Here is a 25,441-nt window from a genome sequence, read left to right as displayed (position 1 = left end):
GCACCCCAACCCGACCGCGCGCCCTGGTGTCCCGAGGTGCTGCTGGAGGGTGCGAGGAGGCGCGGCTCCCCCTCCCCTCCTCTCCCTTCCCCTCCCCCTCTCCCCGCCACCCTGGGCGGGCCCTTTGTACGTTTCCGGCCACAGGCGCGTGCCCGCGCCGCGCGCGCTCCCGCCCTCAGCGACACACCCGCGCCGGCCCGCGCGCGCGCACACGCACACACATACACACACTCGCTCTCGCACACTCGGTGACACCGCCCGCGCGCGCGCGCACCCACACTCCCGGCCGCCGGCGCCCTCCCAGCTGGTCCACCCCGGCGGGGCCCGCGCCCCCGGCCCGCCCGCCTGGCACCGCGCCCCGGGGCTGGGGCCGAGCGACGAGCCCGCGAGGCGGCGACAGGGCGAGCGCCAGGCAGGCCGGCCCGGGGCCCCGCCCCCCGCGCCCCCGCCCGATGGGGAACGCTCCGTCCCAAGGCATGTCCCTGTCTCTCTCCTCCCTAATGTGCCTCCATGCTTAAGTGGAAAGGTATTTCTGTTTTCTTTGTGTGTTTTCCCCTCGGCCGGGGGCGGGGCGGGGGCGGCGGCCGGGTCCGGGAGGCGGCGGCCGGCAGGGGCTCGGGATGCTTGGGGCGCAGGTGGGGGGGGGCTGGGGGTCGCTGCGCGCCGGGCGTGGGAGAAGGACCTGGACCAGGGGAGTGATGGGACCAGAGAGGGGCCAGGGGATTGGCGAAGCTGGAGCCCGGGTGGGGAGGGCTTGGCGGTGCGGGGGTGGGGGGCGGCGGGCCGGGGGGGTGAAAATTTAAAAGGGTGTGTGTGGAGGGAGGTGGGAGGAAGAGGAGTGGGGAGGGATGGTGAGGAGAGTGGGGGAGGGGAGTGGTCCAGCGGAGGTGGAGGGAGAGAAGGATGCAGGGGGAGGGGACCGAGAGGCGGCAGGGGCATGGAAGGCCTCTCCCTTCCCAGGTCCCAGACTGGGATGCGCGCCCTGGGGTGGCGGCAGTGGGCCCCTCTGCACCAGCCCCCGGGGAAAGAAGAGTGAATGCATCCTGGGGTTGGCTGTGTTGCCAGGAGACAGGTCTGCGCTCCCCCCTTCCCCCCCCATCCCGCCTCCCGGCACCTCGAGGCCTCAGCCCTGGGGACCACGGAGCCTCAGCAGCAATTGTAGAAACTGGGGACCGGCTCCGGGTTCCTCTCGGCGGGTAGGGAGGGACCAAGAGAGGGAGGGGCTGGGGTAGGGTCTATTTGCTCTTAAGTCCTCCCCCTGCAGAGGGCCAGCGAGGGCGCCCCCAGCTGGGGAGGGCGTTTAGGGTGAGTGAGGAGGTAGGAACTGCCGGAGACTGAGGGGCAGAGGGCGGGGCTGGGGAGGGGACGCGCACTTGTTCCCCCCTCCCCTCCCACGCACCCCCCTGCTACGTCAGAAGCTCCTGGGCCAGCTCTGAGTCCTGTCGGTGGGGGCAGCAGGATGCTGGTGGAAGCCGAGGGGGCCGGCCGGGTGCCTCGCTGTTCAGCTGGCAGGGCCTGGCGGGGCGTGTGCCGCTGCCAGTGGGTGCCCCCACGCCCCACACCTCCCCATGCAGCCCTGGCAGTGCCTCCGGCGCTTTGCCCTGGCCTGGTGGGAGAGGACAGCCGAGGGCAGAACCCGCTCTCCCCGGGAGGAGGCCAGATCCAGGGACCCCGGGGGCCGAGGGGAGCCAGGTGAGCCAGGTGAGCAGGAACAGGGATGGGTGTGCAAGGAGGGGGGTCTTGGGCTGTCTTTCCCAGTCCCCCTCCCCAAATACTACGGAACCAGGAGCTCTCGCATCCCTTCAACTTTAAGGGAAGTGGGTTCCCCAGAGCTGAGGGTTCCTGGCGGAGGCCCTTCAGAATGGGATGTAGGAATGACTGTTTGGGGGAAGGGGAGAGAGGTGAGGGCTGGGAGGCAGAGTGGCTGAGCAGGCTTCCAGGCTTGTGGGTCGGAATGCTTCTTTGGGTGCGGTTGGAGCACTCTTGCTGGGGGGGGGGGTGTAGTTAGGATAGCTTCTTCTGACTTTGGGTGTCTTGATCTGGGTGACCTTGAGCCAATGCTTTGCTGTCTCACTCCATGCCTCAGTTTCTCTCATTCCCTTCCCCATCCCTCTTGCTGGTTTTAAAGAACTGATGCTGCGTTTGATGGAGACTGTCAATCTGAAAATGCAAGGCTCTGTCGTTATTGGTGGCAACTGTAAGGGTGGTGGTTTCTGGCGTGATTGTGTGTGTGTGTGTCTGCAGGGGCAGGTATGGTGTGTGTGCTGGTTGGTGTTGGGGTCGCGCTGGGCAACTGTCAGATCTGAGCCATCACACAGGGAAGAGAGCCCCAGACAGGCTGAGAACTGTTGGCGCCGAGGATGCTTAGCTGGTCGCCTGGTGGCGAAGCAAGGGATGGGGAGAGGGCTCTGGGCATAAGGGGAGGGGTCCCAAGAAGAAAACCCTCCCAGCTCCCCACCCAGACTGCCTGGCACCCAGGCACCATTGGCAGCAAGTGCAAAGGCTTTGCCCTGGCTTTCTGCCACCCTGCCTTGGGGACAAGAGGGCCTTTGTCCAGTGCTCCCCACCCCCGCCCTGCTCCTTCCGCCCTTTCCGTGATGGCCCCTTCTCGGGGATGACCCCCAGGGTTGGGACGGAGGTACAGGTCACCCATCTGGCTTCCACCACTCCGGGCGTCTGGAAGAGGAAGCTGTGGTCCTCAGGCAGTGCTGAGTGGAGAGGAGGCTCTAGGCGGGGACAGGTCCCTGGGAATGAGCCCTTTGGAGGCCTGCCCCCCCCAGGCGTCCACCCTGCTCCTCTGCTTGTCTCCGTGCCTCATGCAGGCACAGAGACCTTCACGGGGTCCTCATGGCCAATCCTACTGGGTTCCAGGCTCCTTCAAGATGAACAGGGTGCAGGGATGGACGCTGGGATGTGGGGCCTCTTTGATGCTCGCTTGCTCTCTGGCCAGGGACCCACCCAGGAAAAGGGGTTTAATTAGAACCATTGATCCCCTCTTTGGCTGCGGGCATCGATCGCCACGGTGTGGTCAGAGCTGGGGGGTGGGGGCGGTACGGCTGCCAACCTTGGCATTCCCTGTCCAGTGCCAATCTTGGCATTCCATGCCAAAATCCCGGCCCAGGAAGTGCTGGGGAGGGAGGAGGCAGTCTGCTTTTAGCCCCCACCCCCCAGGTTAGGTCTTGGGGAGAGAAGGAAGACAGGGTTGAGGAACTGAACTGAAGGAGCTACATTTGGGATACTGGAGGATGAACGGTCCTGTCTCCCATCCTGTCATCCCACCTGGGGGTGGGACCGGGAGGCAGCTGTGGTTGGGAGGAAGCCTGCCCAGGGGAGTCAGGAGGCTGTCGAGGGGGCCTGGCCTGCCAGGGCAGGTAGGGAGTACAGGGGAAGAACCCATGCCTTGCCCTAGAAGCCTCTCTTTCGAGGAATGCCAACGCTTATCTCCTCCAAGTCCTGGGAAGGAGATCTGATTTCTCCCTTCGTGTGTGTCCTCAAGGCCCAGAGAGGGACTAAGATGGCCTCGGAGGCCCAGCTGGCTTGGGGCTGGCCTTGGAGCCCGTCTCCCTGATCCTGACCCCGTCAGGGGCCCCTGCCTGGGCACAGGTGCAGATGGGGAGTCCCCTGGCAGCCTGGACTCTGGTCTCCGGGCTTGGTGACGGGTGGAGGACAGGTCGTGCCCCACCCCCCACCCCCAAGCCCCTGGCTGCCTGCGGTGGGTGGGCCGGTGCAGGTGCAGTCTTCAATGAGCCACTCAGACGCTCTTTGAAGAATCCCTCGTTGGCTTCCCAGGGCCCATTCGAGCAAAGATAATAAAAATCTGGCTGTCAGCGGGTTTGAGGGCTGCACTCGCTTCCCCTTCTTTCATTCCAAGCTCTGAAAAGCGGAGATGAAGGCTTTGGATTTGGCTGGGAAGCAGCGCCTGCCTGCCCTGAGGGAGGGAGGGAGGGAGGCAGCAGAGGAGGGAGGGCTGATTTCCTGGCAGCTGGGGGAGTTGCTGGGGAGGTGGGCAGAGGGGCGAGGCATGGCCCCTGATTCCCACCATACGGCTTCGGGCCCTGGTGCCAGGGCTCCCGTGCCCAAGACCAACACCCGGGCTCCAGGTCGTCCTCCAGGACCGAGGCGTGAGCTAGGGCCTGCCCTTTGGCCTCCGGAGCCCTCCCCGCTGCCCTGCTGCTCCCCACAGCCCTCTCCTCGCCCCTCGGTCTCCCCTTTTCCCTGGCCCGCCATCACCCCCATTCTAGCCCCTCAGCTTCACCTCTTGCCCTCTCCCCTTCTCTCCTCTCTGCTGCTGGATCTCCCCACTTTCTGCTCCCCAGTCTCCTTTCTCCTGCCCTCAGTTTCTCCTGCTCTGCCCTTTCTCCTCTCCCCGCCCAGCTCCCGCCTCTGCTTCTTAGTCTCTCCTTGTCGCTCTCCGTCTGCCCCTCCCATCTGTCTTCCTTTCCCCAGCATTGGTCCTGCTTTCTAGGACTCTCGGTAAGGTTGAGAAGCCAAGTTAAGAGACGGAGGTTTGGCCGCTGCTGCCGTGGAAGGGATGGCCCTGGGTTGAATATTATGGTCTGTCAGGTGCCATGGTTATCAGAGTCCAGGCAGAAGGGGGCCGTGAAGCACTCAGGGGTGTGTGTGTGTGCATGTGTGTGCAGCGAGGGCGGCTGTCCCCTTCCCCGCACCGCAGCGGGCACCTTGCTCTGACATTGGGCTCTTTCTCCTCTGCTCAGACACTCCAGTTAGCTTGCTCAGGTCCTCCGCCGGAGCCGACTGATTCTCACCAAAGTCTCCAGCATCAGCCCTTCCACCCCTTGGCCACCCGCGGTCCCCAGCACCACTGTTCCCTCACACTGCCAGACCATCCCCAGGCTCAGAGCTGGGAAGGGAGGGGTCCAGGAGCCTCTCAACCCCGTCTCCCACCAGGGTCTCCACCCCAGCCTTTGCGCCCCCTCTGCTATGCTGTAAGCCCCCTGTAAGAAAGACGAGAGTGTCGTGGAAAGAGCATCAGACTGAGCCAAGGGACCTGCTTCTGTTCCTTCCTCAGCGCCCAAAAGTCTGCGTGCCCTTGAGCTAGTCCCTCCCCAGCGCCGGCCTCTTTGCTCACCTGTGAAATGAGGGGGCAATGGGCTGGATGACCTCCAAGGTCCCTTCTAGTTCTGACATTCCAACGAGGTGGTGTCTCTCTTCTGGGTGATTTGCATATGCTTTGCATATATTAATGGTGCCGGCTTCGGGAGGAGGGTGCCGCCCACACCAGAGACCAGAGTCCCACCCTCCATCCCGACTCCCCTGCCCATTGGCCCACGATTCCACTGCTTGCATTTCTCAGAGGAGTGGAAACTGAGGCCAGAGCATTCCCTGAGGAGTCTGGCCTCTAAGTTCTGGCCATGCTGGGGGCAGGACCCTGGTCCTCTGGGGTGGCCCTAGTGGAGGGACTCCCTGCCCCTGTCACTCCTGCCCGAAGGCTCAAACTGGGAAGCCGTGTGCAAATTCCCCCAAGTTAGTGGTGGCAATGGTGGTGTATGTGACACCCCACTGAGGCCTGATCCTCCGACCGTTAGAGGGGCTTGGGGTCTCCCTCATCCTTTCCCAGGGCCTGAGCACCCTCTGGATGCCAGGAACATAGCCGGATCTGAGGCCCTCCTCTGGGGTGGTGTGGGTTGGAACTTGGGCTAGAGAGAGGGCTAGGCTGTTGCTTTGGGGGCCCTGCCTGCTCACCACACCTCCGGTGGGGCCCCCAGCCCCCAGGGATCACAGACATCACCAGGGAGGGAGAGCCAGCTGCTCTGCCAGCCCAGCCCCCAGGGCCTCCCCCGCTGCTGTCTGCTGGGTCCTCGCTGTGTGGCATAGGGCAGTGCCCCAGGCCCAGCCCCAGGCCTGCCTTGGACCCTCCTCCCAACCCCAATATAGCCCAGGCTGGGCTGAAGCTTGGCAGTCTGGAGAAGGTAATGTGGGGTCACTGAGTCAGGGTGAGAATCTCTGAAGACAGGAACAAAAATACTAAATCCACCAGCCAGAAGGGTTGGGCCAGAGGAAAAGGAGGAAGAGGGACAGGGAAGGAAGGACTATCCCAGGGCGTTGATCAGCTTCTGACTGTGCAATTGTGTGCAGATTCAATGGGCTAGTGACGAGAATGCCCAGTATTGTGCCTGCCGTATAGGAAACGCTGGAAATGGTATGGGGAAGGGGGCAGGCATCTCCGAACCTGGAGAAGACCTCCCGTAGCCCTGAGATTTAGGGTTTTGCAGGGAATGAGGAATTGGAGGGACAGTCCCAGAAGAGCTGTTTCTCCCACACTCAGACATTCCCCCCACCTCACCCCCACCCCGCAGCAGCCCTGGGCTCAGGGCCCAGCCTCCAGGGACACCCTGCCTTCATCTTCTCTGCTGGCTGTGGGGGTGGGCAAACAGCTCTTCTGCCCGTCCCCCGTCTCTGCGCAGGACAGCTGGAGAGGAACCAGGCGATGCCACAGCAGAAGGAGTTGAGGGTAGACAGGAGGAAGAGCCTCCCGGGGTGTGATGGGGGGGCACTCCACGGCGGGCAGCTCTGGAGGGGGGTTCGTGCCTTTCCCCTCAAATGTTAGGTGTTTGAGCCTGCGTAGGCTGCGGGAAGCGGGGCAGGGGACTGGTCAGCATGACTTTTGAGATGACCTTCGGGTCACCCTCAGGAGCTTTGTAGATCTATTTTCACCCCTTGTGGCTGCTGGGTTGGCAGAGCGCAGGGACCATGATGGGGAGGGGTCCAGTTTTGCTAGGGGAGAGAAGGGGGCAGGTAAAATCCTCTGGGATACCCCTGGGCAGACAGGTGAAGGGCCGCCAGCCTCCCCCGTTGCTGTGTGGCCTTGGGTAAGTGTTTGTCCTCTCTGGTCTTCATTGCCCTCTCTGGTCTCCGGTGTCCTTGGTGTGAGAAGAGGGCAGACCTAGAAGATCTCTGAGGTTCCTTCCAGCTGTCACAGTTTCTACCCACTTCCTCTCCCCTGGGATAAGATAATATGAGCCTTCTCACATGGAGGGTAAGGAGAAAATTTCCCTGTTCTGGCTAATCCAGGAAAAATGGAGATTTGGTCTAAGAGAATACTGGCATCCCATCTTCCCCACCCCACCTCAACCCCTGCCCTACCAACAGCCCTCCTGCTCTGAAGGCACACCTTACCTTAATCTGTCCTCCCAGGCCAGGGGACAGGTAAGGTAGTGGCTGGAGGATTTAGCTATTGTCTGAATCATAAGCTCACCATTGTCATCCCACCCCAGCAGAACTGGCTTTGCCACACTCCATTCCATCCGGGGACTGTAATCCAGTCCATATTTTTCCCCACCGAGGCTCTGCCCTCCTGTCCTTCAGAGCCCCACAACCTATTCCGGGTTCCTGAAAGCCTCAGCCACCTGGCCGGGTTGTGTGCATATCCTGGAATGGAGTACTGTAAGACTGGGAAGGAGTTAGGTCTTCACATGCCTTCCTCACCTCTGCAAGCATCCTCCTCCCAGGGGCTTCTTTGGTACCCCAGCTACAGAGCATGCCGGAGTCCCCAGACCCAGGAATCCACTGAGGGACTTCAGGCCCAGAGATGTCACAGAGAGGCCCTGTGCAGTGTGAGGGGAGGAGTGTCCTGTGTCCCCCCCCACCCAGGGTGTGTGATAATTGCAGACACAGCAGGCATCTTGGCGTCACCCTGAGCACCAGCATCTGCCTCATTGGGAAAGAATTAATGATCCCACGTCAGCTTCGCTGGAAAGGCATTCCATGGCTCACTGACACCCTTGCAGACACTGCCGGAAACTCTGCCTCCTTCCCTGGGCCCTGTCCCCTGTGCGGTTCACCCCCAAGCCACGACCAGTTTGGCCTGATGAGTCTCTCACCCCTGTCCTCAGTCCCCTTCCAAGTTCAAAGTTAGGGTTCCGAGGGAGAGGCGGTGACGACACAGCCTCTCGCTTTGCTGACCCGCAGACCTTTCAGGCCCTCCCCACCTGGCTGCTGTGGGGGTTCCTGGGTAGTAAAGCAAAAAGATGCTTTTGAGAGACCTCCGGAAACCTCACCCATGAAGGCCGTAGGAGAGGCAAGAATGGGGCCCTGGCAAGTCAGAGGCCACCTAAAAATGGAGCTTAGGGAAGCTTGGCTCCTACCCGTCCTGAGCCTGGCACCTCCACAGCCCCTCCACCCTGACCTCTGCTCCATCTAGCCGCCTGAGGATAGAATCATCTGCCTCCCCCCTTAAGACAAGGTGAGAAGAGGCTGAAGAGAGGCCTCCTCTTCTATCTTAGGAAATAGTTTATGCCGGAGCATGGGATGGAAAGAGATCAGATTTTGGGCAGAACTTCCCAGAGTGGACTGAATGGGAGAAGATGGATAGGAGGCAGTTTAACTCATGGGCAAGTGCTCAAGCTCTGGAGTCAGATCTGGGATAGAGTTCCGGCCACGCCACTCACTCGCTGTGTGGCTTTGGGCACGTTGCTCACTTGTTTCCTCATCTGTAAATTGAAAGTGACAATAGTAGCTTGCTCACAGGATGGGTAGCAGCACTCGGTGAGGTAATCTAGGCACAGCTCCGGGCGCCTTGTAAACATTCCATAAGGAGTAGTTGCCCTGGCTCTATCCTCCTGCTCACTGTCAGCTGGAGTGATTGAACGGAGGTCAGCCCTCCGTGGAGGAAGGGTCGCGCAGGAGAAAACGTCTTCAGACTTTTGGAACTGAGACTTGCACGTCCACAACCCGGATCCTGGGGCTGGGCCGGTGGAGCTGCAGCTTAGGGCTCGAGGCGAGAGGAAAGCTCAGGGCTTAAGCCCCCACCCTGTGCTACCGCGCTCCTCCACCCCCCACTCGGCTCGCTTCATCCAGGAAGCCCTCCAGAGCTAGGGGCATTTAGTGAGCATTCTTGATTCCTTCCCCCCTGTAATGTCCCAACATCTGGGTACAGCAGCTGTTTCTCCGTGGGATGCCTGCATCTTGGGTAATCGGTGGGAAAATTGGCACCACAAGATTGGCAGGGAGCTCTGAGAACACTTGCAGCCAGACGTGATGTGGGTACGGATTGGGCTGAGCCAGCCCCGGGGAGGGTGTCCGGGTCACAGTCTCTCCAAGCAGGACCGGTCTCGATGACCCCCACGCCCCAGGGTACAAAAGGCACTAGACGAGCATTGCAGCATGAGGGAGATAGAGTAGATTTTGAAAGGACTTCCCTGCAGGATGAGTGGAGCACAGGCTTGACAGGCCACTGAAGGGGCGCCTGCCATGACAGTTTGGGGGATGGGTGGGTGGAGAAGCCGGGGAGGGGGCCTCCCAGTGCAGTGGGACTGTGTGAAAGGCCTCTGTGTCCTCTGCCGCAGCCAGGAGGGCGGGCGGGAGGGGGACTCCCTCGGGGTTAGTGTGGGTGGGGGAGCAGACGAGGGTCTCTTGGGCTGGCAGAGGGTTGTCGGCAGAGCAGTGACGACAGGCCCCTGCCTTGGAACCCACCAACCTTCCAGAACGAAGTGACCTGGGCTGGGAGGCAGACGGGCCTCTGAGGTGCTGTCCTGGGTCCTCTCCTGGGCAGCCGGGTAGGGTCTGCCCCCATGCCTGGGAGGAAAGTCAGGCCTGGCTTGTTGGCCGTCTGTCCTGGGGATCCCATTCTGGGGACCCTGTGTTTTCTGTGTCGTCCTGCTGTCTGTCCTCCTGTCTGTCTCCCACCGGTGTCTCTGCTCCCTCGGCCCCTGCTCTTCCTCCCACGCCCCCTCTCTATCCTGCCTGCCCCGCAGGCCCCAGTGACCCTCCCAGGGACAGCCCCCCGGATTCTGTCTTCTCAGCCCCCGCTCGCCCAGGGCGCAGAGCCCCTGCCCCCAGCGCTCCTGCTTCGGGAGCCTGGCCGCACCCGCCTCCTCTCTCCTCTCCTCTGCTCCCCCCCCGCCCAGCAGTCGCTCTGGGCGTTCATTCACGACTTTCCTCCTTTCCTGTCCCTCACCCAGGGCTCCAGCGTGCAGCGGGAGGGAAGCCTCCAGGACTCTGTTCCCTCTGTTTAAAGTCTCCAGGTTAGTAAGCAGGAGGGAGGCCCCCACCCGCGCGCCACCTCCTTAGCCAGACACCCCTCCCCAGCCAGGAGGGCCAGAACCGGGGGAGGGGGCCGTCCCTGGTGGGCCCAGGCCTTTGCCAGGGGAGGGGACGACAGAGAACTGGCTCTGGGGAGGGCCCTTTGCCTGGCAGAGAATGTGTCTGCGTACGCACGCGTGTGCATGTGAGTGTGTGCGTGTGAGCACGTGTGCATGTCCATTCGTGTGCTGCCTGGGTTGGGGAACTGCGACGCCTCCAGGTAGTCTGTCAAGGGGGCTGGCGGCCTGGGGAAAGGGGGGTCTGGAGCAAGGGGCCCCTCTTGTGGGAAGAAGCCCATGTGCCAGCCTTGGCCCGACGGTGAGGAGTGGGAGGAGGTGAGACTGCGGCCAAGGTCAATGCGGATTTGTTTAGTGTGTAGGCACTTGAAATCTTGGGCCCATTTCATTTATTCAATCTTTTACTGATTCATTCATTCAGTAAAGATTTATTGAGCACCTTCTCTGTGCCAGGCACTGGGCTAGCTCAGGAGTCAATAACTGACGGAGACAGGTAAGCTTCCTGCCCTTTCTGCTTAACTGACCAGCACATAAGGCTTAAGGGGTTGGCTGAATTTACCAGCTGTGGGGACCTCTGGCTGTGGCCTGGCCAGCTGACTGTCCAGTGCCTGTCACCACCCCGGGAGATGGCTTTCTGTCCAGATGCCCCTGCCCACCCCTGCTCCCTCTGCTGACAGGTCCTTTGTGTTTTTCCCTGTTGAGTGTCCCGCCACTCTGCAGGCACCCCCCTCAAGGAAGCAGTGACTGCGCCCTAGTCCCTGGGGGCGCTGCGTTGCTGGGCCAGTGCTGAGCCTGCTTCCAAGAGCCTCAGGGAGCCCAGGCCGCTGTGAGGCCTTGGACAAGCCACTTTCTCTCTTCTCACCTGTAAAACGAGACAAGAACACCTATCAGGTTGTTGAGACAAGTAGAAGGAGAGCAGCAGCATGTCAGGAGCCTGCAGGCACTGCCTCTCTATTTGTCCCCATCTCTTCCCCAGGTGGGGCAGGCCGCCTGGGTACTTCTGGGTGCTGTCTTGCCCCCTCCAAAGGAGAGGGGCTGCAGAATCTCCCCCTTGGCTCCAGCCCCTCTCCAATTCTCTCCTCCGATGCTTCAACCCCAATCTGGGCGGGCGGCTGGGGGAGGCAGCCCTCCTTGCCGCTGCCGCCGCCGTGATGGTGATGGCTTTTTAATAACTTTGCTCGGAGACAATCTGCAGAGTGCTCGTTTGTCTGCCTCTTAATTAAAATTACCGTTTTCCTAAAAGAGCAGCGATGATGCTGGCTGCTCCTTTCCCTCCCCCTCCGCGGCTGCTGCTGGAGAAGGAGAAGGCAGGAGCCGACTTGCGACCACAGCCCTCCCTGCTCTGCCCCCTTCCCCATAGAGAGAGCAGAGGAGCTAGAGGCGCTGAGGCTCAGCCCCTGGGGCGGGGTTACGGGAGCCGGGGAGGGGGCCTGGGCAGGACCTGTAGCAGGGGCCTGTGTGCTCTCCTCTTTGGTCCACTCTCTGCTGGAATACCCTCCAAGCCTTGCATTCTCCATCTGTAAAATGGGGAAGCAACCTGCTTTACCGCTCGGGGTGGAATAGCAAGCTGGTGGGCTGGGTAAAGCGCTGTGTAGGTTGATTGGGATGCATAGTGTGTGCATGATCATCGGGGCGCAGAGGCCACCGTGCTGGTGGCCACGGCAGGGTCGGCTCCTCGTGGTGGACTCTGGTTTCGGTCGGAAGAGACCTAGGTGTCCCCTCTGCAGGCGTTGGGAAAACGAGGTTGCGGAAGGCTTATTTAATGGTTGCTGAGTTTGGGGGGGCAAAAAGCCCATGACTGGTATAATGAAAATTCTCATGACCGGTAGTTATTGAGTGCTCGTGGGGAGCTGCTACTGAGTTAAGCTCTGTCCGTGCCTTAGTTCATTTAATCCTGCGAGCCCGATGCTCTTGCCTCTGCTTTCAGAGGAGACAGGCCAGAGGGGTTAAGTACCCAAGGTGACGCCGGCAATCCCGGCACCAGGAGGCCAGGCCTCAGCCCCACGCCCTCTCCTTCCACTATGCTCTGCACCTGAAGCCTTTCTTGGGTCTAGCCTCAGTCTCTCATGCTGCATGTAGCGTGCTATACCTTCACCTCACTTTCCACACTCCCGCAAGCAGGGATCCTCCATGATTTGTGCCATTGACAAATGACACTGGGGGTCATCTCCGCCTTCTTCCCCAGCCCCATTTCCAGCGGGGGAGGCGGGTGGTGAGAGAGGACGAGGATTGGACATGAGAGATGCATGTTTTCCGACCTCTTTTCGCTTCTGGCTGTTCTCATCCCCGCCTTGGGGAAAGGACACATGGAGGCAGGGAAGTGACTTAGGACTTGGCTGTGACAGCAGGAGCTGCTTGGTGGCGAGGCACGGGGAGGTGGTGTCTTATATTACAGTGCCACCGAGGCTCACCTAGGAAACTGCTCTAGGAGGTACGATGAGAGGGAATGGGGTAGCAGCCTGGGGACCTGGAGATCCGGCATCAGGAAGGGCCTCCTGACACTTCTGCTGTAGCCCGATGGGGGTCTCACCAGCTTCCATCAGGCCTGGCCTTGTCCCCTGCAGTCCCTCTGCTGGGAGCACCCTCCCTCCAGGATCTCCTATATCTGCCCTTCCTTGGCCAGCTCCTCCCTGACCACCTTTGGGCTCATCCCTCACACTCCCGTATGGTTGTTAAATCTTTAACAGCTCTTAGCGTGCTCTTCCTCTAACAGTCATCAGGTCTGTACATAACTGAGCCTACTAGTCCACATTTGTTCTTAGGGGCAGGAAAACAAGTGAAGCAGTGGGTGAGGACAATAGGGAATGGTGGGGACTGTGGAGAAGAGAAGGGTAAATGTGCTCCTTAAAGGTTTTAAAATTCAAAGAAACAAAACAAAATATCACTAGCCAAACAAAATGCCTGTGCCCCAGTGTGGGCCCGGCGTGATCCTTCCTAGACCATGATTCAATTCTCTTGGCATCCTCACATCGCCCAGCACATAGTTGGGGTGTACTCATTGTTTGTTGAGTGAATACATGACCAGACATGTGCCAGGCACTGTGCTAGGAACTTTACATACCTTACTTTTTCCCATCCTCCCAAGGTAGGCACTATTCTCATCACTTTGCCTTTGGAGAAACTGAGGCCCACAAAAGTAAAATAATTTGTTCAAGGTCACGAGTGGGAAGTGGCTAAAGTGAGATTTGAGACTTGGTCTTCTGTGTCCTTCCACCTGCTGTTTGGCCATGGGTGTGTGTTCGTGTGACACATGACACATGCGTGTCAGTACTTGCCTGGGGTCACGGAGCATTCGCGCTGCTAGTGGCCACCCAGGTAAAGTGCACTGCACACCTTGTGGGGAGGTAGGGTGGAAGGAGGTGAGGGCTGCAGAGGCAGTGAGGGAGCAGGCACCCCTCACCCCAGTGCACCCCTCCTCCTCCAGCTTCCGGTCCCATCCCGGCAGCCTGGGGATGGCAGCGTGGTGACAGGTGCTGAGCTGCGGAGATGACAGCACTGCTGATTCCCCCGTAATTATTGTCTGATGAGATGCCAGAATTAGCCACCACATGAGCATGGGATGCGGGCTTGGGGGACGGCGCAAGGAAGCAGCGGGGGGGTGGGGCAGCCTCTCCTTTCAAGCCTCTGGCAGCAGGGCAGGGTCATTACTAGGGAGGAGGAAGTAGGTTAGCAAGGAGGAAGCACTGTGTGGTTAACATGCACCAGATATTATCATGTGGCTTGTGGTTTTCCAGTTCTCAGAGTGGCCGGGCATCCCCCTGAGACGGCTGGCCGCTGGACGGGAGACATCCAGGGCCTCAGGCCACTAGCCAGAGAATTACAGGCAGAGCAGGCTACCCACCCAGGCCCCTTGGCACGCCCTCATGGGTGTGGAGGCCAGCCCTGCCTTGCAGGCAGCGCTGTGGGGAGCGTAGCTGGTGGGAGGAGCTAGGACCCAGCACAGACCCCTTGAGTCCCAATAGCAAGGCCAGACCCCAGAGAGCAGGTGGAAGTGTCTGGAAGGAGCAGGCAGGTACAGCAGGCTTGACCAGGAAAGTCATCTCTTCCAGGCAAGAGGAGTCCGCCTGGCAGCTGAAGCCCGAGGTCAGCGGAGGCCGAGAGTTAGGACCAGGAAGCAAGGAAGGAGCCTCCTGGTCCCAGAACAGGGCTCTTGTGCTGGGGGCATTCGTTTTCTGTGGCAGCCACACTAAGGACCGGAGAAGGTCGCCTCTTCTGGGGACTTCAGATGCGTGGGCGTCTGAGTAGCAGAAGCAGCGAGGTGTCACCTGCGCTGCTCAGACCTCACCTGGACCATTGGAGCCGTTCCAAAGGCCACCAGCTAAGAAGGGCAGTGGATGCCCACAGAGGGCAGCTTTGACCGCTGGGGGACTAGAAACTGGGCCACACAAGGAGGGACCTGAGCCGTTGGGCTCAGGGGGGAAGATCTGGGTTCTGAAGGGAGAGGTCATGCTGCGGGACCCCAGACACAGACTGTAGCTCAGGTTAAGAAAGGAGGGGCACCTCAAGAGGACTGGTGCCTGGGATATAATGAGTTCTCCATCTTGGGGGGTATCCACGCCCCAGCTGGATGGAATCCTGAAACAGAGGGGGACTCGCAGTTCTCTAGTCTCTGCAGTTTGTGGCAGAAGTGGGAGGACTTTGTACTCAGGGGGGCGTGAGAAGAGGGCTGTGATAGACCCCTTGATGTTCTTTCAAGACTGGGGGTCCCCTCTTCCAGCCTGGGCGTCTCCAGCCCCGAGGCAGCTGTTCCCTGCTCCTCCTCCACCCTGTGATCTCCAGCCCCCTCCCCATCCTGGGGAGCAGGTTCCCTGTGGCTCTTTCTAGTGTGAGGGCTCCCTCAAGAGGACCAGGTTGGGGTCTCCGGGCCGCGGGGAGGACTGCTGGAGGCTTCCCTTCTTAGGGACTTGGAGAGATGGAAGGCAGGGGCACGTGGGCGACTCTGGCCTGGTGGGTGGATGAAGACTCAGGGATGACGTGGTCCTGAGCCCCTTGGACAGGATGCCCAAGGGGCTTTGGGGTGGAGGGGAAAGAGGAGCAAAGAGGCCGGGAGCCCCTGGTTATGATTGGGTGCCTCCATTTATCAACTCTGTGACCTCGGACCATCACCCCCTCCCTGAGTCTGTTTCCTCACTTGTCGAAGGGTGAGAGCAACCTCATAAGGTGACTGTGAGAATGGAACGAATAGTGACTTTAAGAGCCTTTGAAACTGTCCGGAATGTGAGTGGGTTGTCATCAGCAGTGGTAGCATTTCCCTCGGGATCTGGCAGGCCTGGTGCTGTGTTCGAACCTCATCACTCAAGATGGATGGGAGGATTTAATTAAGAAAAGGTCGGAGTCTTCGAATCTTTGGTGGATGGAAGGGGAGATGGTTTATTTCTCCCCCGCCTTCCAGCCTGTGTTCTGTCTTCCCAGGGTCTGCTCTGAGGTGAGGGTTCAGGCCAGACAACAGAGAGAACTCCCACAAGATGCCCCTGGTATCTGACTGGTCCCTGCTTCTCAGGTCTGCTGGGACCCAGGCCAGGCAGGAGACTTACAGTCTCCTCTCGCCTGCTGCAGGCCCCCTCCTCCCCACCCTCATCCTTCCGGACACTAACCTTGGCGTCCCTGGAGGGAGAGCACGCTGGGATGCAGCCGTGGCTGTTTGCTCTCAGTCGGCTGGCAGGGCTGTGGCGTAATTAACCCGTGAGGCTGAGCCTGGGAGGCCAGCGGCCCTGACCTTCATCCTTCAGCAGCCGTGGCAGCTGGGGCCCCCTGGCCCTGGCGGGGGAGGCGAGCAGCCGGGGAAGGAGCATTTCAGGCATTGGCATTGCCTCGATGGTGAAGTCCTGGGCAGGGTGGGGTGACTTTGAGGTCACTGGGCACAAAGTGGAATCCAAACACTTCAGCAAGGAAACCCTGAACTTGGCAAAGAAGGAAGGGGAAAGCTGTGGGAGTCGCCTCCCTGAGGAGGTGCAGCTGGACTCAGAATGGGCAAAAGGGCGTGCCCACTGTCCTTCTCCTCAAGCTGGAGATACATGATTGTGGCACTTTGGGGAGGCCCCCCCCCCAGAGCACTGCAACCCTCTCTGGGGGTCTCAAATGCACGTGAAGTGTGTGTACGGGCATGGCGCACTGTGTGTCCAGGTGGCGTCTAAGATGGCAGGGCAGCATCTGTGCGGTGACTCCAGTCCTGGTGGGGCGCGGGTGTGCCCCTCTGTGTGCTGATGCCTGCTTGGGTGCAGCTGAGGCAGCTGGTGACTGGGCACATGTTGGTGGCATGTGCCGGGCACCTGGGCGGGGCCGCGGGGCCCGGGTGTGAGAGCGGAGCATGAGTGTGTGCAAGTGTGTGCCCAGGCGACTGAGCGTGTGCTTGGGATCTTGGGGGCTGGGAGCCTGGTCATCCTGGGGGTTGAGGGACTGCCTGGGTGCTGGCATCGTGGGGCTGGACAAAGACCCCCTAGGAAGGGCTGTGGCCCTTTGAAAGCTGTGCCAGGGGAGGTGCCGCTGAGGGGGTGCCATACCCGCGACCGCTTGGTGTGGACAACTCTTCCTTGGTGAGGCGGGGGGAGGGCTGGGGCTGTGCCCCTCACTTCCAACAGGCTGGGGAGATGCCTGCCCCGTGCTCCTCCCCGCCCGGCTGCTGAGTCGCTGAGCACAGCCTGGGGGCGCCTTCAGCTCAGGCAGCTTCAGGGGTAGAGAGAAGTCCCTTTGCCCATACCCGCTGCCCCAGGCAGGGCACCCCCAGGCTGGAGTGCCCCTTGGGGAGAGGGCGCTGTGGCGGCCTCCTGGGAGTGGGGGCAGAGCTGGGAGGACGGGTGCCTGCCACCCTCCCCTCCCTCTGCCCGTGTTCCTCGTGGCAGCCTCTCCAAGGAGACGCCGAGCTAACAGGACCTTCCCTGGGCGCCAGCGGCAGAGAGGCCACGCAGGAGTCAGCGCCTCAACCCCGGCACCGTGTGGGCACATTCCAGGGCCATTGCCAGGGTTTCCAGCTCCGGCTTCAGGCTGGGCGAGACAGGCTCCCCTTGGCATCTCTACCAGCTCCCTTCCCCGGGAAGCCAATTAGCCAGATCTCCATTACTAGCCAGAAAACAAAACCCCACAGTCCAGGTCTGATAAAATTCTGACAATGGAGTAAAAAGAAATCAGGCAAAGGGATAGATCAGGGATGAACCGGCCCCTCTTACTTCCTTGGCTGGGTGCCTTTGTGCAGTGCACAACCTGAACGCCTTATCAGGATTTTTTGTTTGGTTTCTTTCTCTCTTTCTTTCTCTTTCTCCCTCCCTCCCTTCCTTCCTTCCAACCTACCTACAAATGAGAGGAATGAGGCTCAGAGGGATGGCTGATCTGCTCAAGGTCACACTAGTTACTGGCAGAACAGGGTTTGAACAGAGTTCTTTCTCCCAAATTTCGTGATTTTTGGTGTCGCTGTAGCTTTTCCCTGCTCTGTGTATGTGTGTGTGGGGGGGGGTTGGGGAGAAGAGGGAGGGTATATATCTGGAGTTTTGGTCCTTTTGCAAGGAGGGGACTCGCAAAGCAGTGGCTTCTCTGAGGAGTGGGGTTGGGGCACCACAGGGGGATGTGACTTCTGTGCGTCTGGGGGTGTCACCAGGCGGTGACCCACGGCTCTTCTCTATTCTGGGCCAAGGGCGGCGTGGCATTTTCTGCTGTGCTGCTGACCCCTCCTAAGAGCTTGTTAATCTGTTCCCTTGGGGGCCTCTGGCCTGGAGAATGGCTCCCCTGACTGTTGCTTCCTGGGAAGCGGCATAATGGGGTGGAAAAATCCTTGTCCCTGGGGGCCAGGATGCCGGGGTGCCATTTCTGCCTGTGCCCCTGGCTCCTAAATGAGAGATTTGAGGTGCTCTCTGGTCTCAGTCTCCTTCCCATGAAAGCATTTAGCTGGAGAGAGAGAAAGTGGGTTTCAAGAATCAGGCAGGGGTAAGCAGGGAGCTGTCTCAGAGACTTCAGCCTCCCTGCCTAAGAGGCAGGAGCTGGGGGCCCCCCTCCAGGGGTGGAGGGGGCCAGCCTGGGTGGGAGTGGCCCCGGGGGATGGGAGCAAGAGGACTCCGCAGCCAACGGCGCCAGGGGCTGGCAGGGATGGCACTGAGGCCAAAGCTGGCATCTTTCCTGTGCCTGGGTCCCCACCCCACTCCCGAGGTGGCTTGTGGGTCTCCTTATCCCCCTGATTCTGTCCTGAAAGACCACCCCGTCTAGGGGGAGGGGCCCCTACCACCAGGACAGAGGAGATGCGGGCTGGCCCCCAGGGAGCCCCGATCTCATTAGGTAAACAAGGCCCTACCCCGGCCCTGGCAGGAAGGAGACAAGGGCCCTGCCCTTGAGGAGCACCCAGCCTGAGGGAGGAGACGAGGCTTTGTCCTGGGGGGCCCCTAGTCTGAGGGGAAGACATGGGCCCTGCCCTGGGGGGCTGAGCAAGTGGGCAGAGTCAGCCTAGGGATGGGCGCAAAGGAAGCGCTGGCAGAGGAAGCTTCTGGCTCAGGCACCCCATTCCCAGGGGACCCAACTCTCTCTCTCTGGGGAAAGTCCCAGAAGGTCCTCCGGGAGCAGGAGCAGCCCCCACTGCGTGTTTACGCAGCTCCTCCTACTAGGTGCTCTCACCCCCCCAGCCCTGAGGCTGCCCTTTAATTAGATTCTGACTCCACTCCGTTACCAGCCAAGTGGCCTTCCGTGAGTTTTAAATCTGCGCAAATTGGTTTGTGTGTTTCTGCCTGCACGATGCGGTGACCCTGCCCGGCCTCCCTCCGGGCTCTCCTGCCCCACCCCACCCAAGTGGACGCCCAGCTTCCCTGGGGGCTGGGGGCGGCAGCAGGGCTCCCTGGGCTTGGGGTGGGGGGAGACCATGGGGTCAAGGGCACAGACCTAGGCCCCCTCCCCACACTACCTCTATCCCGAGACCCTGGATAAATCACTCAACCTCCCTGGCTCTGTTTCCCCTGCTGTGCTGAGTGGAATCCGCCCTCCCCAAACCTTCCTGAAGTGGTTCTGTTGGGGAGTTGGGAAGTAGGCATCCCGCGTGTCACCAGCCAAGGACCACCCTGCCTCTGACACCCTCTTGCCTTGCCCACCCCCTCCCCAGAACAGCAGTGCCCAGTAGCGGGCAGGGTTCACCTTGAGAGGTGGCCTCTTCCCACCTGTATGCCTGCTTCCAGCCTCCAGCCACCAGAGAGTCATCGTTATTGCCTGATCATCTCCCCCATGCTTTCCCACCAGCCCCTTTCCTCCCTAGTCCTCTCCAAGGACCCATCCCAGCCCCCCCTCCCAGGGGTGCGCCTCCCTTTCCTCGTCTTCTCTCCCAGCCCACGCAGGCTCTGAGGTGACCTGCCATGGGGCGGGGGGGGGGGGGGGAAGGTCTGGGCCACCCCGGGCTGTGCCAGGAGCTAGGTCTGACCTGCCTCTACGTCTCAGCCCAAAGACCCCCTCCCCTCCGTACAGCCCTTCCCCCGCCCCAATCTCTGAGGCTGTTGTTGGAGTGACAGGGAGACTCAACAGGACGCTGGGCATTAGCAATTTGGGGGGACATTACACAGGAATGTTTACAGAAAGGCAATTGTCCGGAAAATGACTTTGGTTGCTGTGGTGTGGGGCGGAAAAGATGGTTTTAGAAAACAGACACAGACACAGACAGGCTCCTGCTCCAAGGGCTCACAGACCCAGGGATGCAGAGGAGGGGCACAGCGGCAGGGGCACCCCAAAACAGAGAGGCCGGTCCCTTCCTGAGAGGGCCAGGGGTCCCCTCACCTGGTGCAGGTCCCAGAGCCTTTGCCAAGCTTGAGATGTCACTGGTCCCCTGACCTTTGTCCTCTGGCCTCTGACCTCCGGCACAGTGTGCCCAGCGGCTGCAGCAGCCACCCAGCAGGATGGAGTTGTCGGGCACAATTGGTGGTGGCAGCTGCCTCGGGGCTCCTCCTGGGTGACTTGGGCTTCTCTTGCGGTGGCTGTAGAGGGTGGTGCTGGGGGAGCCTGGCGCTTGTGCGTTTGAGTGTTTGCGTGTAGGCAGGGTGTTTCCGGGCCTGCACAGGCCTCCACCTTCCACCACCCCGCACCCTTCCCCCTGCCCTGCCCTCAGGCCTCGCTGGCATCCAGCCCTGGCCCTGTGGGCTCCCCGAGCTGGTGCCTCCGCCCTCAGCACTTCCTGCCCCACTCTCCACCAGGGCCAGGGTTCAAGGGGGCACACCTGTGACAGCCTCGCAGGTCCCCAGGGCAGAGACTGTCCAGCCTCTGCGGGGCGAGGAAACCAGGGCCCTGAGCTCCAGCCCTGGGCTTGGGGTTGGAGCAGGGAGGCCTCCCTGCAGGGGCCCCAGGGAGTTATTTTGTCTCTCTCCCTCACTTTGCTCTTCCCTCGTCCTTCTCCCCATCTCTCATCCCCCTCCCTCCCTCTCTCTCCGACCCCCTCCTCTTCCTCCGAAGATGGTGTCACGTGTGAATGCTGCCCAGCAACAAGAGCAGAGGAGAAGGGACATCTGGGGCAGATGCCAGGTGGAAAAGGGCTTGATGGCCTGTGAGATTGTGTCACTAAAACTTTGGGATCTTAATTCCCATCATGAGTTACAGTGATCTCATGTAAAAGAATGCCGTGGGGGATAAAAATAAATCAAGCCCATAAATAAATGTGGAATTTGGAGTTGTAGGAACAAATAACGTGGCTCTTTCGGAGCACCTGCGCCTTTATCCTCACATGGCCACTGGGGGGCACCCACTGCTTCTCCGACACCCCAGCCTCGACCACTTTCGCCTTCCCCATTTCCCAGGCTGGGAAGTCTGAGCTGTGGATCAGGGGGTGTCCCCCCTTTCCCCACTCCCTTCTTCTCCCTCATTTTGAGCTGCGTTTCATCAGTTTCAGGCATCTTCTCTGTAGCTGGAATCTCTGATTCAAAAATTACAGTCGACTTTGCACACTGAAGGTCCTTGGATAGACGGAAACCCTCTGGTCCCCCTTCTCTCTCCAGCGCCCCCAAACCCCATCCCTAGACCCCACTGAACCCAAGCTCTGCTCCCCACTCTCCCTCCAGGGCCTCCCCACCTTCCCCCTCCACCCAGAGTTCCCTGCCTCTGCTTGTCTGCTTGTTCAGTCCCCGTGTCACTCCCTAAGACCCCTGCCCAGACCCCTGCCCTCCCTCCCTGCAGCTGAACTGGAAGCACCGATCTGTTCAGGGCAGGCTGGGGCATGATCCTGCTGCTTGCTAGATTGGAATCGATCGATCAGGTAGCTTTCCACCGGGCTGCTCAGCCTGGGGAGGGCCAGAGCTGCTCGTCCTGCTAGAGGCCAACAAGCCTACTTGCTGGGAACATCTTTAATTCAGAATGACCTGCTCCATCTTTAATTCAGCATTGCCTTGCCAGCTTCTCACTCTCCACCCAGGAGCAGCTTCCCCATTTTACAGATTAGTACCTGCAGGCTCAGAGCAGGGAGTGACTTGTTGACAGAAAGACTCAACGATCGGCCAGCCTGGGGTCACTGGGGAAGGTGCCAGAGCTGGTGTCTTGGGTTCTTTCTCCTAAACCTGTGACTTCAAGTGCCTGGGACTGGCTCAAATAAACAAAACCTGCCTGAGCCCCTGGGGCCAGTGAGAGAGGGGCCTAGAGTCCCATCCTTACCCAGCCAAGGGCCCGTCTTCACAAATTTCCCCATATCACGGCACTCGCCTCTCGCAGCTACCCGCCAGTGTCTAGGTCCTTCCTCAGCCCTGATGCTCCCCTCCCCCCACGCCTGGGCATCTGAGGGGTGAGCCCTGACCTCAAGGAGCAGGGACAGTGACCTCCAGATGCCCTGCTCCTCAGCCTGCGCTGCAGCCCCCACCCCTCTGCCAACCAACCAGGGAGACTGATGGGACTGCAGTCGTAAAGCGGGGCTGCAAGCACCGGGCTCCTCTCCTCGCCCTAGCTGCTGCCTGCTCTAGTGGCAGGGACCCCTGCCAGGCCCCTCGCAGGTTGGGTGAGCCCTGCCTCGGCCCCCTTTAATCTATCTATGAGGGCCTGGTGAGCCCCTGGACCTCCGCACACCCCTCGTTTGTCCCTGACATACTGTGATCTTTCCCAGGAGCTATGGAAGAAGGTGGGGGGGGGGGGCGGTGAGCAACTCCTCCGGGCCCAGGAGGGCCAGCGTGAAGATGAGAACTGGGCACGTGCCCAGTGGCACCCCGGTGGGCCCTGAGTCCCGTGAGGGCATGAGGAACCAGGCTGCCTGGCACCATGGGAGGGGTCCCTTTGGCGGAGGCAGGGCTGGGGCCGCATTTTGGAGCCAGGGTTCCAGCAGAAAGACCGGGGACAGAGTCTGCCCTGGCCTGGGGCCAAGAGGGGAATGGGGGGTGTCCGGTGCTCCTGGTCCTGGAGGCCACCCTCCTGTCCAGCTGTACCAGATGGGGTTGCAGACCTCCAGCTCACGGTGTGGGCAAGTGGAGGAGGGAGGCTGAGGGTCACGGTGGGCATCCCCCTGCCTCTGGTTGAGGCTGTTTCTCCAGGGCTCAGAACACGCAGACCCGCCGCTCCTGCTCCTGGGTGTGTTATTCAGGTCAGGCCCTTTCAGCCACACTCACTGGCCACCCCACGCCGGGCGCCACAAGCTCCGCAAGGGCAGGGACTGGGCCAGGTGAAGAGACTCCCAGCCTCCCCCCGCCAAGGGCCAGCCTCACGAATTTCCCCCACATCGGCGCACTGTTTGCCCTTCATTAGCTCAAATTTTTAAATTTAACTTTGAACTTAAATAAATTTACTTAAGAGGAAACCTAATCAGAGACAATATCCATGAAATCGGACCTTCCAGTTAGAGTTTTTCCTTATCTTCTTGGAAATAAAGGTATGACTAGTAAAATATCAAACAGTCCTCCCAGAATCATTGCTTGTGTACCTGGACCACACTCTGGGGAGCACAGCCCAGGGCAGTGACTGTGGTGGGGGTGCACACGTGTGGTGCTGTCAGCCCACGCCACAGTCGTCACCCAGTGAGGGAAAGTTGGTGGGGGAGAGGGGTGCCATGGACCTAAAAGTGACTGGGGTGGAATCTGGCCTCCACCACTCACTGTGGCTTCTGGAAGCCCCTGGATTTCTCTGGGCCTCGGTTGTGCCATCTCTGAAATGGCGCCCAGACTAAGACCCACCCGGCAGGGATGCTGGGAAGCTGCTGTAAGCTGCAGAGCCACCCCCCGGGAGCTGTTCTTCCCTGGGCTTTAGCGGGAGGTGCTGGGTCATCTTGGGTGCCTAGGCCTTAGCCCAGGGCGGAGTGTGTGGGTGCTGGGCTGTTTCCTGAGATGTGGTGGAATCTCTTCCCTCCGGTGGCTGGGCAGGGCATGTGTGGAGGGAGGAGGCAGCCTGAGCGGGGGCCAGATGGAACCTAACGGGGTCCTGGAATTCCCACCTTCCCCTCCTTTGGCCCCAAGTTGCCCTGTGAGGAGCCCCAGCGTGTCAGGCCGCGAGGCCGTGTGAGCGGACCTCTGCTGTGGTGCCTGTGCCCCCTGTGCTAGGCTACGTTTAGAGGCGTGCAGCTTTGGGGCTGGAGGATTGTGGGGCTGAGGGTGTGCCGGGGGTCTGTTTGTCTCCCAGTGGGGGTGAACTCTTGGGATGGGGAAAGGCAGATCTACGCTTTGTGCCCAGCAATCTGGCTGAGGTGGGGTCCCAGCAACTCCCCCCATCCCCAGGCAGAGCGGCTCTGCTGAGCTGGGGGAAGGTCACTGAGGCTGAGGATCTGGGAGGTCAGGTGCCAGGGCTGGGTGGGCGTTTGGGGATGGGATTCGGAGTTCTGCTTGGGGACCTCAACCCCCGGCCTTTTCTTCTTTTTGCTTCCTCCGTACTGTCCTTTGTCCTCTGTGTGTGCCTTACAGGTCTTGAGCTTGTGTGTGTGTTGGAAGGGGAGGCTGGCAAGAGCGTGGTCCCGGGGGACGCCTTGAGCTGTTCTGTCTGCTTCCTTCCTCCTTTGAGTCTGTCCCCAAGCCATCTCTCACTGTCCTCGCTGTGCCCAGCCTCTCCTGTCCGTCCATCTGTCTGTCTTTGGGGAGGGAGAAGTGAGGGAGCCCCACTGCTCAGACCCTAGCCCTCCATGTCCTCGGGGAGCCCCGGGTGTGGACTTTGCCATCACTGCACCCCGCATGCTCTCGCCCTGGCCCCTTTCCCAGCCAACCCCAGCCTGTAGGACAAGTGTCTTGGACATGCTCATCCGAGGGAAGCAGCGTAGGCCCCAACTTCTCCTTAGAGGATGGCCTCAAAAGGAAGACAGCAAAGGCTCCTGTCCTGTCCTTCAGGAAGATTCTAGAAGAAGAGCCCCCTCTGTCTTTAGGAAGGAGGAGGAGAGGCGTCCAGGACTCTCAGCTCTCCTTCTACTACCCTCCCTTTGCCTCACAATCCCCCCCAACCCACCAGAGGATGAGGAAGAGGCCAGCTCCTGCCCTCCTCCATACCCCTTCCTTGGAGCACAAGGTTCATTTCTGTCTCCTCCCCATTGAGACCAGCAGCCTCCGCCTCCCCCACAGTGTCCCCCTCCCGCACCCCACGCGTAGGCCTGGCCCTGCCCTGCAGCGACTCCTCTAGGGTACAGGCAGCCTCAGGGCCCAGCCAGCCTTGACCTCCTGTGCCCCCTCTCCCCTCTCGCAGATCCCGAGCGGAGCAGCCCCCCCATGCTGTCTGCGGACGATGCCGAGTACCCGCGGGAGTACCGGACCCTGGGCAGCGGGGGCGGCGGGGGCGGCGGGGGCCGGCGCTTCTCCAACGTGGGGCTGGTGCACACGTCGGAGCGGAGGCACACGGTGATCGCCGCCCAGAGCCTGGAGGCCCTCAGCGGGCTGCAGAAGGCGGATGCCGACCGCAAGCGCGATGCCTTCATGGACCACCTGAAGAGCAAGTACCCCCAGCACGCCCTGGCCCTGCGAGGCCAGCAGGACAGGATGCGGGAGCAGGTGAGCCCCGGGCCAGGGGAGGGGTTCTTCTAAGGGAGGCATGGGCGGCAGAGACCTAAAGCTGGGAGTGGCCTTTACTGGAGCTTTGGGGGAGCGGGGCTCCAGGCCTCTGCTTGCTGTCCTGGAATTTGGGGCATGGAATTGGCCAGAGAGAGGCCAGCCTCTTCAACTCTGGCTGTTTGGGAGGAGAGACAGGAAGGTGTGTGTTGAGGCCAAGAAAGTGATGGGGAGGCCGAGGGGGCAGCTATGGGCTCTGATCATCCTGAGCCCCCCCCCACCCCAAGCATCCATGCGGGAGTGGTGTTGAGATGCTGGGCTGGCTCCGGCCTTGGGAGCTTCAGTAGGCTGGATCCGATGTGTCCCCAGCGCCTGCAAGAACGGGAGCCCAGAACTTTCCCCTCCTTCCTCCCCTGTTCCTCCCCCCAAGATGTGCTGTGTGACATTTAACTAGAGTCCTCTCCTCTCTGCGCTTTCATTTCTCTCCTGCCTCCAGTAAGCCTTAGAGAG

At 60.7% G+C, this 25,441-nt stretch overlaps 1 protein-coding gene across 35 annotated transcripts in view; it reads left to right on the top strand.

Annotated features, from left to right (window-relative positions):
- Positions 1-452: 452 nt before the first annotated feature.
- Positions 453-25,441, top strand: part of SRCIN1 (SRC kinase signaling inhibitor 1) — a 65,072-nt gene continuing 40,083 nt past the window's right edge. For 10 of the 35 annotated variants that reach the window (XM_058284119.2, XM_058284128.2, XM_058284121.2 and 7 more), the window contains exons 1-3: positions 1,463-1,701; positions 9,921-9,983; positions 24,633-24,934. In XM_058284119.2, the coding sequence (XP_058140102.1) occupies positions 1,569-1,701; positions 9,921-9,983; positions 24,633-24,934 (498 nt within the window). In that variant the 5' untranslated portion in view covers positions 1,463-1,568. Of the gene's footprint in view, positions 527-1,319; positions 1,702-9,920; positions 9,984-24,632; positions 24,935-25,441 lie in introns of those variants that run through there. The other 25 variants (XM_058284133.2, XM_058284132.2, XM_058284127.2 and 22 more) reach the window with 18 other exon arrangements.

Source organism: Dasypus novemcinctus, chromosome 21 (genome assembly GCF_030445035.2).
Source record: "Dasypus novemcinctus isolate mDasNov1 chromosome 21, mDasNov1.1.hap2, whole genome shotgun sequence".
NCBI lineage: Eukaryota > Metazoa > Chordata > Mammalia > Cingulata > Dasypodidae > Dasypus > Dasypus novemcinctus.
This window is presented reverse-complemented; position numbering and strand designations above follow the sequence as displayed.